Here is an 11,861-nt window from a genome sequence, read left to right as displayed (position 1 = left end):
CTCACAGTTTGTTGAAATTTGACTGGGAATTCGATTTGCATTTAGAAGCTGAGTGCTCAGTGCCAGGGCTTGGCATCCCTTCCCTCACCTTCTGAAATGCAGCCATTCAAGTAGGGTGCTCATCTGTTAACCAAAAAGGGCCATTAGGCAAACTGCAAAAGGCAGTGAGGGATATTTGCCCTTGGAGTTCTTAGAGGATATCTGGAAAACAAATAAGCTTCACTATTACATGGTCAAAATAGTTTACTGATTGGGGCCATGAGCTTGTCATAGTAAAAAACCAGAACATGTGATGTAAAATATTAAGGCTAAGGACCCACAAATTGTCTATATAGACCAATATTGCTTTAAGTACAGCAAACATTAAAGTCAAAACATTTTTTTTGGTAATTCAGTTAGAAAGATGAATGAATACGAGTTCACCTGAATCACTTTGCTACCAGGAAAGGAAGTGATAACAAAGGAATAAAAATTTCCTGAGTACATGCTGTGGGCCAGATAGTATCTTAAATGACATGTTCAGATGAGGGGCATTGACACTCGGGGAGGTAAAGTGCCGTGTCCAAATTCATAATCGGCAGAGCTGAGGTTTGAACTCCAGATCCTCAGACTCTCAAGTTCTCTGTTCTTTTTTTAAAATTTAAGCTGTGCTTTTTCTGTGATCTTGGAATCATAACGTTGTTCTTTGCTGGGAGCTAGGCAGCTGTGTAGCTTGGGCAGCGAGCTCCTCAGGAAGGATGGAAAGCCCCTATCCTCTTAGTCATTTGTACACGTCGCTAGAAGGGTAACTGATGGACGGTAGCCCAGAGAAAGCCACTCTATTGCATATCAACTGGAAGGTCACCTTTCATCCGGAAAACAGTGGATGCTGTCTTCTAATTTATACACCACTTAGAAGTTGGGAGGGCAGGAGAAGGGGGATCGGGGGAGGAAGACAGTCCTATGGGGTCAGACGTCAACCAACAGCCTGTTTCAGGAGGGCATAGGGCAGCTCAGCAGTCATAAGCTTTATGTGGGCTTAACTCTTGGAGACAGGTTTCCTATTACAGACAAAAGGGCACATGGAGTCCCATATCTTTGCACAGAAGGTAGGGTATCAGTCATAATGATGTGCTTAAAGCCCTAAATTCAGGTCTATCCTTCTCCTCATAAGTGTTCTATTTTTCATTCTTGTGACTTTTAACAAGAGAGACCATGAGATCTACAAAGGAAGAAGAGAGAAACTTCATTTGCAGAAAAAAAGAGGCAACCTGCAGACTGGAGAAATGTGACCTCTGCACGTTCTGATGAAGGGAGGGAGAAAATGGTATTTATGCCTTGCAGGGTCAGCTTTACATACATATTCAGCAGGTTTAAAGGAATTCTGTGAATATTTATGAGGGAAGTCATACATGTGTGCAGTGGATAAACATGCATGTAACATATTTCCCATATTCACTTTGGCATAGAGACTTAGTATTAAAATGAGGTGAAATTTGACTCCTGATGTCAAAGGTAACTATAGGGCACGGAAGATTCTTTTTGTGTGCAGACTCAGTGAGCCAGCTGAAGCATTTGGAGGTTGCAGCATCTACCGGGAGAGAACTGTCTGTGAAGCCAATTGTCCATATAGTCACAGCTGCAGTGGGCACCAAAGAATGAGGGGGTTGGTGGCGGGCCAGGTGGACTGTGGAAGGTCAGTGTGGATATTTTCCAGTTGTAGCTGATTTGACATTATCTTCCAGGAGCTGGTTTCTGCTTTGTTACAAGAAAGAAGATTCCATGATAGTTAACAACATACATATTTTGTAAGAGTGGGAATACCTAAGCCCTCATTCTGCTGTGGCAGCTTGGTTCTGTTTGGTAGTTTCAGAGTGTCTCTGTTAGCCACAGTGAGCCCATCTTTGTCTGTCTGTCGGGGTATGCTTTAGCATGACTTGAGTGTGAAGTCTTCAGTGTGCAACATGGAATTTAGCAAGTAGATCCATTTCAAAAAAAGATCTCCAAGGTGTGAGGTTGGTAGGCTAAGTTTATCATTTAAGCAAACCTGAAGGTTCTAAAAAAAAAACCATAACCCGTAAAGGGAGACCTTAAGAATTTTGGGGCTGGAGGAGTCCAGAGAGATTTGGTGTCTATTCAGGATTGAATATTAGGTAATATTAAGAGACAAAAGCCAAGAATCCAGAACTGGCCAAGGATCAAGGAATTCGGAGCATTCTTGATGCATACTCTTTGGCCCTGTCCCCGACTTAATCGGAGTATCTGGGGTTGGACCCCTCGGGTGGTTCTGATACACCAGTCCATCTACTGACATTTGGGCACCACTCGTTAGTAATCAAGTTCCAGTTTGCAGAACAACAATAAAACAGTGAAGACTTTGAAGAGACCGCTGCGAACCTCTCAGAGGAGAGGAGGTCGAGCGGCCGCTTTGGGAAGGGGCCCTGGTTCAGAAACGCTATGGCATGGGCCGGCCCGTGGCTCACTCGGGAGAGTGTGGTGCTGATAACACCAAGGCCCCGGGTTCGGATCCCATATACGGATGGCCGGTTTGCTCACTGGGTGAGCGTGGTGCTGACCACACCAAGTCAAGGGTTAAGATCCCCTTACCGGTCATCTTTTAAAATTAAAAAAAAAAAAAAAAAAAAGAAACGCTATGGCGGCTGGAGAAGAGGGTCTGGGGGCAGTTAACACAGGCGGAGCGGGCGGAGGGGCAGGTGCAGGCATGAAGCGAGTCCAGCTCCGAGAAGGCAGGAGGAGCGAGCTCGCAGTCAGTGCCGGCGCCTCCAGCACCGGAGCGACAGGCGCCGAGGCCTCGCAGGCCGCCCCCCGGCCGCCCCCAGCCGTCCTTCCTCCGCGGAGCGGGGCGCAGGGCTCCTCCCGGCCGGCCGGGCCGCCTGACCCACCGGCCGCTCGGAGCGCCGCCCGCCCCGGGGGAGGGGCTGAAACGCTACCTAGAGACGCAGCGGCTGACGGGCGACGCGCGGACGTCGCGGCGCCGGGGAGGTGGCGTCACGGGCGGAGCGGCGCGGGCGGCGGGCGAGCATGTCGGCTCTGGCCCGGCTGGCGCCTTTCGTGGGCGCCGGAGGCCGCCTGTTCCGGGACAGCCGCGCGCGGGCGGCTGGAGGCGGCGCAGTCCGTCAGTGAGTGTCGGGCGCGGGGGGCCTGGGCCGGCTTCGGACGGAAAGCGCCGTCCCGGACGCCCTCACCTTGGCGCAGGACGCCTGCGGCGGACCCGGGGCCCTGCGGCGCCGTCGCCCGAGGCACGCTGGGTCTTGTAGTCCGCCGGCCCCGCGGCGCCGGGGCTCCGGGAGAGGGCAGCGGGCGGGAGGGCACGCGCCGTTGGCTCGGAGGAGGGAGGCGCCGGTGCAGGCCGCCCCCGCCGCGCTCGGACGCTGGGACATGGGAATCGAGACGTCCCGCGGCCCGCTGTGGGCTGGGCAGCACCGCTCCCGCTGCGGGGTCGACAGCGGCCTGTCCAGGGCGCGCCGTGGAGGTGGGAGGGCGGTCGCCTAGAGAGTGCCGTGGGGGGAGGGAGGAGAGGGCCGGCGTGGACGCTGGGACGCCGCCGGAACTCAGGAGAGCGAGCAGAAGTCACCCGCGAGGCGGCCCGGGAGGCAGGGCGGAGAGCGCAGGGCTGCAGAGCCGGAGGAGGCAGGCCTTCCCCAAGGAGCTGGGGCGGGGCGGGGCCGGGCGGGGCCGAAAGCTGCAGGCTGGGTTTTTCCAGGTGTGCGAGGCGCCTCAGAACGCCATCTGCACTTTACCAAGAGGCGGGGCAGGGGGCCGTTAGAGGAGGGTTCAAGTCCCACCTTGGCCACTCCCAGCTGCAGGACCTTGGAAAAGTTTCGTAATCTCTTAGTGCTTCAGTTTCCTGACCCATTTGATGGGGATAATAATGTCCATTTCCAGAGAACCAAATGAATTACCGTTCTCTACGGTATTTAAAACAGTTGCTGGAGCCTAGTAAGGACCATACAAGTATTATTTAGCTGTCGTTATTAGGGAACTGAGGCTCAGGAAAATTAAAGGGGTGACTTGTCTGAAGACACACGTCTATTAAGAGTATGGAGCTGGGGCAGGCATGGGGGAGGGGAGAAGGAGCAGCCCTGTGTGACCTGGGCACAGCCCGTGCTGGAGAGCCACCGGCGATGGTCCTTGACCCTGCCCGAGGATTGGACTGACGTGACACGCACGCACCTCACAGTGGGATGATGAAGTGGTTGGGAATCTACGAGCATCTTCTGCATGCCGGGGATACAGCAGAATACAAGAAAGCAGAAGCAGCTTACATCCTGGAGAGGAGAAAACAAGAACAGGTGCTCTTCGGGGGTGTGGAGAGACTAGAGCAGGGACAATGCAGAGCGTGCGAGGGGAGCGGTGGATGGGCTGTTGTACCCGGGGTTGCCTGGGGATGCCTGCGAGTTTGATTTGAACTAGGACCTGTATGAGGAGAAGTCGGCCCTGCAGAGACCCCGGGAAGAGCCTCTGGGACAGGAGACAGCTGAGCACTGCGGGATCCGCGAGCGAGGTCGGGGTGGGGGAGGTGAAGCACAGGGAGGAGGGCCTTGGAGGAGTAGGCGTTTTGTTCTAAGAATCCTGGGGAGCCATTGCATGTTTTAAGGCAGGAAACTAATATGGTCTGATTTATGCTTTAAAAATGTAACTTTCACAGTTATGGTGCATTTTGTTTTTAAGCGTGATACTTAAAAATCCTAGCTTGGACCAGCCATTATTTCTTTGGGTAACGTTTCTTCCCTATTCTGTTTTCTGCTTACAGGACTCACTCATAGTGTCTTACTTACAGTCTTCTTGACTGTGAGCTCCTTCTCCCTGGAACTTTTATCTGTTGGAATTTTTTGAGTTTTACTTCTCTTAGCCTCTTGAGGGCGCCACCAGTCAGAGATCATTGTAAATTGTCGGCTTGGGGTTTTTGGACCACTTAGGTACAACCCAAGTAGTGTGAACTTGGGTGCAAACTTACCTGGGGACTGGCTTCTAGTAACACATTTCTGTTCCCTGCTCCAGGCTTATTTCTCATTCACCCTTTTACCATGGGGCTGCAACTTTATTGAGGAGTTTAATAATTATACTCATCATGGGTGGGCCCCAGACTGCTTCTCCTGTCCCCCACACCTCATGTAGTTGTCTGGGTGGAGAGTCAAGGACTCCAGATGAATGCCAGCTTCAGCACTTGCTTAGTTTCCAGGCCTTTTTACTTGGATATTGCCTTTGATAGAGTCCTTCCTTTTGTGCCTGGTCAACGATGTTTGTAAAAATTAAGAAAAAAAAAAATTTCATCTAGCATGATAGTTGTTTCAATTTGGACGGTGGTTTAGAGTACTTGTTTGCCACAGTGCAGTTAACAGCCTCGTTTGGAACATAATGTAGTGAGTTAGATGTTTGTTGAATCTTTGCATTCCTTAATCATGGCAATTGTATGTGATCTATGCCGTTCCTATAATTGTCTTTCAAATCTTTGTTGAAAAAGAATTCCACCTTGTTGTCAGTGATCCACCTATTTATATCATAATTAAAACAACATGTCACTTTAGCAATAAGGAAATGTGGAGAGTTGTCAGCATGGGTTTAAACTATAATCCTAGTATTCCAGTCTTATTTTAATGATTGTTGCTGATAGGCCCTTTTATACCTAGATTGTATCTGAAATCTATTAAAGAGGAAGCTTGTTACAATATATTGAATTATTCCACGTGGCTTATTTATATAGTGCAATATCTGTATGCAAAGATAGGTATTTATTCAGTATGTACAGGTGCTAAGTAAATACAGTTAAATATAATTGGTATATGAGGACATTACAGAAACAGTATTAAAGTTGTAAAGCAGTGATGCTTGATGGAGCCTTTTAAAAGTTAATATGTAGTTACTGTAAAAAAAAAGACAACAAACGTGTGTATATATACACACATGCAAAAATAAAAATCACTTGTCAATGCCATTCACAACTAATTATTATTAATATTTTACATAGAGCCTTCCACATAGAAGTGTTATATATTGGAAAAATACACAAGAATCAAAATTTTATCACTTCATTGTGGTAACATTGATTTTATCTTGCTGATCAGAATTATAATTAAGAGTTTTGTCTTTGATTCATAAAATGAGAAAATTGTTAACGGTATTTGTTTGTAGGCAATATTTAAGAGTGTGGACTTTGCCATCAAACAATACCTCAGTGTCCTCATTTGTAAAGCATTGATAATTATAGGAACTATCTCCTAAGGTTGTTATACAAACTAAATGAGATAATGCTTATAAAATGCTTAGCGTGGTACCTGGCACATGGTAAACACTCAATAAATAATAACTGCTAATAATCTTTTAGAGTGGGAGAGGATAATAAAAATAGTTGTAGGTAACATGTATCAAGAACCATAGAGGGCCGAGCCAGTGGCGCACTCGGGAGAGTGCGGCGCTGGGAGTGCAGCGACGCTCCCGCCGTGGTTCGGATCCTATATAGGAATGGCTGGTGCACTCACTGGCTGAGTGCCGGTCACGAAAAAGACAAAAAAAAAAAGAAAAAAGAACCATAGAAATATTAATGTTTGCAAATCTATAGCACAGTATAATGATATGAAATTCTAGTGCATTTTTGGTGCAGGTAGTCATTCCTGCGCTGCACAAAAGAGAATATTGTTTTGTAAGCTGATTCTTACCTGGACTGAAATTGGTGAATGTATCTTATATAGGTATTCCTTTTAAATTTTTGTGTCCATATCTGTATATTAGCGTACGTAGAGCTGCTGTATAGGACTTAAAAATAGCTCCATTGAATATGAATTACATTATTTAAATAAAATTCAACCTATAATAATTATAATCCAGCTGAATAAATTGAGTATATAGTTCTCATGGATTGTGTGCCACAACTTGTAAACAGTGTCTAAATGAAAAAAAACCAAACAAAAACAAGAAAAACTTATTCATACTTAACAGTTTAAGGTTCTTTGGCTTGTTCAGAGGTACTAGCATATTAAAAAGGATCAGGGAGTCCTGTTCCCATATGGTTTACAGTGTTTTAGTAAACACTGTAATAGAGCAGAGGACATAATTTAACTCCAAAATGATGGCTAAACAGAACAAAATTAACTTGTTTTATTTTCCTGGATAAGTTAGTGACAAGTTCACAAGCCTTAACCAAAACCTTTGGGGCCAGCACCCTGTGATCAACACATTCATATTTCTGGTGGTAAATAATGAATATCCACTAAATGGAAACCATAATTAGCCTCTTGTTAGTTTGAACCAGTTTTTGCTGCTACGTATGTTTAGAGCAAGCTTAATGAAAAATGAGTATTTCAAGGGAACCTCAATTATTGTCTATATTTCGGTGGAGGTGAGAAATGTTAATTTTAGTTTCTAGGATGTAACTCAAAGGTTTGGGTGACTTCCTACCTTGAAAATGTAGTGAACTGTTTACCATTTTTGTTCTGTTTCAGTGCTGGCGGTGGTGTGCATATCGAGCCCCGATATAGACAGTTTCCCCAGCCGACTCGATCCCAGGTGATTCGGGCTGAGGTCTACTGTGCAACCATGTGGTTCTGGATTCTCTGGCGCTTTTGGCATGACTCAGATCTTGTGCTGGTAAGTGCAGGAGGATAGTTCTTGTCCTTTCTGGGTAGGGGGGTATATTGATAGCTTGTTTTTCTGTTGGTAGATCATTTTTCTATTTGGATATATCCCTTCACCACCATGTTATCCATGTGTATGTGGTAGGAATCCTGTTATTTAATAAAATGTGTTATCTTCTGACTTTTTTTTTACATGAGGATGTACTTTTAGAAGGTCCGTGTCTTATGATTTCTGTTAGGTTTCCATATTTGGAAGAGAGACTAGAAATTAATTCTTTTACCTTCCAAACTAAGGGTTCATCAGTGGGTTAAGGTTCACACTTAAATTCCTATAAGTGATGAATGTCGTCTAGTCTGTCTAGACGCCCAGGGCAGCCAGACTTGGGTGGGAGGGATGTAAGTTAATTTATCTTGAGGAGGGAAGTTAGTTAGTTATTGGTGACTTTCTAACATGTCATAAGCCTCAACGGAGCTTTTATAACATTTGCATAGACTGTTCTCTGGGAAATTACACCTTTAAGACACTGAAATCTGTGCTTGTTGATCCAGAGTACATACTTTGAATCTTAGTAAATTTGGGTTTGTTTCCAAGATAGGAAAAAAATCTAAAATTTAAACAGTATACAAGTTTTAGAAGTATCAGGTTGCTCAGTGTCCCATTTCTTTTAGAACTTCTCTGTGAGCTTGTGTCCTAGTAGGGAGCTGCTTAGGTGTCTGAACTGACAGCACATTTACTATTTTTTGTGTGTGTGACCGGTAAGGGGATCACAACCCTTGGCTCGGGGTCGCCCGCACCGCGCTCAGCCAGTGAGCGCACCGGCCATCCCTATATAGGATCCGAACCCGCGGCCAGAGCGCCGCTGTGCTCCCCGCGCAGCACTCTCCTGAGTGAGCCACAGGGTCGGCCCCACATTTACTATTTAAAACACCCCTGTTTCATTGTAGGTCAGTTGTCAGGAGTATATGGCTCCTGGGCCTGTGGTGATGATGTACCCAGATGTTTTAACCCCTAAGAGGTCTTAATCCTTAGATCAGGATTGAAGATAAAGTCCACCTGAGGCTCCCAAATCTCACAGCAGTAATGACAGGAGAGTTTGAAACATTTATATTTTGCCAGGACTTTAAGACATTGCTGAGATGTGAGGTGTCTTTAAAATCTGTTACCTCCGCTTCCCCTGCCCCTTCATTCCAAACATACACTGTTGGCTTAGGCTGGGACCTACAAAGTGGGAGCCTTTTAAAATTCAGACCACAGCCTAATGAACAGACTGAGAACAGGTAGGCCATCAAATAGTTAAAATAAAACTTGTTCCTGTGATGTGTCAAGAGCTGTATATATCGCAGGTAACCGTAAACGTTTTTTTTCCCTTCCAAGATTTCTGTTAAAATTTAATTGGTTGCATGGAGTATAGATTCTTGACTTTTTTTCTTTTAAACGGTTGTCACCAGGGTCACTTTCCATATCCAGATCCTTCCCAGTGGACAGATGAAGAGTTAGGTATCCCTCCTGATGATGAAGACTGAAATTGTAGACTCAACTTTTTACAAGTGGGTATGCCCCAAATTCTTTTTTTTCCCTAAATCGTATTTTCCTTTTGTCATAAACATTTACTTTGACTTCGTACCTGTGATGGTCTTGGAGAAACTGCATATTCTAACAGCATGTAGGATAGTTAACCATGTCACGTTAACTTCTAATTTCTCAAGTATTTTCACATTTGCTGTGCCCTCCCCTTTAGTCTCATCTTTCTTATAGGAAATGCGTTTTTTCTAAGTTATGATACAATTTTAGGACCTCATTTGTCCATCCACTGATCAAAGACATGTTAAGACCAGTTCTGCCAGGCACAGGAGTACAGTGGTGAACAAGACAGGAAAGGAGCTTACAGTGTATAGGTGCAAACATAGTGCCCTACCCTCAGCATCGAAATGGAAAGAGTCAGCACGTGGGAATGCTGCTATATGGAACTGTATGGAGATTACTCTAAACACTAAAAGGTTATGGCTCTTTCATTTTCTACGGCAGGGCAGGGACGTCAGGAGTTTTTCTTTTAAAAGGGAGGTACTAGGAGGATTCCCTTTCCCCACTGAACCCTTAGGGGTTAAGACGTTCTCATTTAACATGTTTTTAAATTAATTTTTGCACTTTAATAATTGCCGTCATTCCAAAATGCCTTGGAAATTGTAGAATAGGAAGCATTAAGTGATAGTTAAGTGCTCCCATTGCTATTATAATTTTAATTAGAAGTAGCTTATTGGCATGAAAATTACAGCAGTTTTTAGGTCTGTAGGGAGGAGATGAATGGGACAAAATGTCACCAAAGGACTGGCAGTTGAGGTGTTTTACAGCTTATTTTGTCTCTGGCTTTGCTTATGGATAGTCAGGAGTCCCAGTCCTTACCAGGCCTCCTGCTCCCCCGATGTTAACATGCCTGATAACACTAATCTCTATCTTCCTACAAATTTTCCACACACAGGCATTAATGTTTTGTTTTTATACTGGACTGTAAACCCTTTGAGAGAAGGTGATTTTGCTTCTTTCCTCTACAAGACTACTCACATGATAGGCATTCAATAAATGCTTGAATAATTAATTATTCAATCATTAATAATTATGGATTTGAATTAATGAATATAAAAGTACTTAATTAAAACTTTTCCCTTTTGTTTTCCTGCAGGAGCAAGGTGAGAATTTCAAGAAATTACAGACTTCATATTATAAATTAAAGTTGTAAATTCAAGAATGAGGAACTGAGTTATGTATGTTTCTGGATTTTTTCTTTGCTCCACCTGCTGTGCTAAGTGGTTTACATGACCATTCAGCTGATCCTCTTGGGTATCCCCATGGTGTAGATAGGCGTTAGCTCCATTTATCAATGAGAATGTCGAAGCTCAAGGAGATGAAGTTCCTTGCTTAGCGTCACACAGTGGTAAGTGGTGAGGTTAGGACTCCAGAGCTCACCCTGACTACACTGCTCTCAAGCCTCTTCCTCAGCTGATGTTGGCAGTTAATGTGAAAACGCCTGCCATTTATCTACTGCAGGGGGATTCTTGCCCTGTGTATACAGGCAGTCCATTTATTGTTTAAGTATCTCCTGTGGGCTGGGCATTGTGTTGAGTGGCCATTCATGGAACTCTTAAGTCATACTTCTACCTAGGAATTCTTAGGGTCAGAGGAATGGCAGACAAGGGTTTTTCACTTTTTATAAAATTTGTTTCAAAGTTCTTTCCAGCTTTCTGTCGCATCACAATTCTGAGAGTAGAAAGGACAGAATTTTCTTCCATCCAAAGCTACAAATCTTTGGTACAGAGTAGCTAGATGACTTGCCCAGAAACACAGCTATTCATTGTTTTAACTTAGGTTTTTGGCCATCTAGACATTAGGAATACAGTGCTAAAGAGAGTTAAGATTCTGGGCCAGCCCCGTGGCTCACTTGGGAGAGTGTGGCGCTGGTAGCACTGAGGCTGCGGGTTCGGATCCTGTATAGGGATGGCTGGTGTGCTCACTGGCTGAGCGTGGTGCAGACCACACCGTGCCAAGGGTTGCGATCCCCTTACCAGTCAACAACAACAACAACAAAAAGAGAGTTAAGATTCTATTCTCAGAGAACTTAGATTTCAGGAAGAGAAGATAGTCCATAAGTCAGTAACCACATGAGATTTACTAAGTGGGATGAAGGAAGTCGCACTGGGTGATGTGCTAGAGCTGGGCGAGGCAGGCGTTTGTTCTTGTGGGTGGTCAGGGAAGGCCCTGAAACCTGTAACAAGTAATGGAACCAGTTGTGTGAGAGTCTGAGGGCAGAGTGCTCTAGGGACAAAACCCAGCAAGAATTAAGGTCTAGGGTGGGACCAAGGTGGTTGTGTTTAAGGAACAGAAAGTCCAACGTGGCTCTGGCAAGTGAGGAGAGGGAGGGACTAGCAGGTCGTGGTCGCAATTTGGGTTTGATGTTAAAAGCAGTGAGCAGTCTCTGGCAGGCCTTCAGCAGGGGGGTGATACTATGGGGTTTCCTAGTACGTAGGTTTCCACTCCCCCTTTGGGTCTCTTCAGTTGTCATTGGGCACAGTGGCAGCAAAAGCTGAAGCAAGTTGCACCCTTTCCCACGGCCAGCTCTGGCAGTCCTGTGCCTGTTGGAAGGGCTGCTGGAGACGCTTCCCTTGGGTTTGTGTTACTCACCTGTGTTGGGGTGACCCATCAGCCCTTAAAGGGATGGTTAAGGTCCTTACTTTAAAAGACCATCAGATCTCTCTGTTCTTCTTTGTTGTCTTCCCCTTCACTGTTCTATATCAATA

The 11,861-nt window shown here is 45.4% G+C and overlaps 1 protein-coding gene across 2 annotated transcripts; it reads left to right on the top strand.

The window, feature by feature from the left end:
* The first annotated feature begins 2,970 nt into the window (after nucleotides 1-2,970).
* On the top strand, nucleotides 2,971-10,326 carry NDUFB2 (NADH:ubiquinone oxidoreductase subunit B2). Of its 2 annotated transcripts, none has more exons than XM_063100451.1 (4): nucleotides 2,971-3,119; nucleotides 7,440-7,584; nucleotides 9,021-9,119; nucleotides 10,250-10,326. In XM_063100451.1, exons 1-3 carry the CDS (start codon nucleotides 3,022-3,024, stop codon nucleotides 9,093-9,095), a joined length of 318 nt encoding a protein of 105 aa, XP_062956521.1. In that variant the 5' UTR covers nucleotides 2,971-3,021; the 3' UTR covers nucleotides 9,096-9,119; nucleotides 10,250-10,326. The 2 variants fall into 2 exon arrangements, with proteins under 2 accessions (XP_062956521.1, XP_062956522.1); XM_063100452.1 differs by having other exon boundaries at nucleotides 9,021-9,123.
* Nucleotides 10,327-11,861: the final 1,535 nt, after the last annotated feature.

The sequence above is a fragment of the Cynocephalus volans genome, chromosome 6 (genome assembly GCF_027409185.1).
Source record: "Cynocephalus volans isolate mCynVol1 chromosome 6, mCynVol1.pri, whole genome shotgun sequence".
NCBI lineage: Eukaryota > Metazoa > Chordata > Mammalia > Dermoptera > Cynocephalidae > Cynocephalus > Cynocephalus volans.
This window is presented reverse-complemented; position numbering and strand designations above follow the sequence as displayed.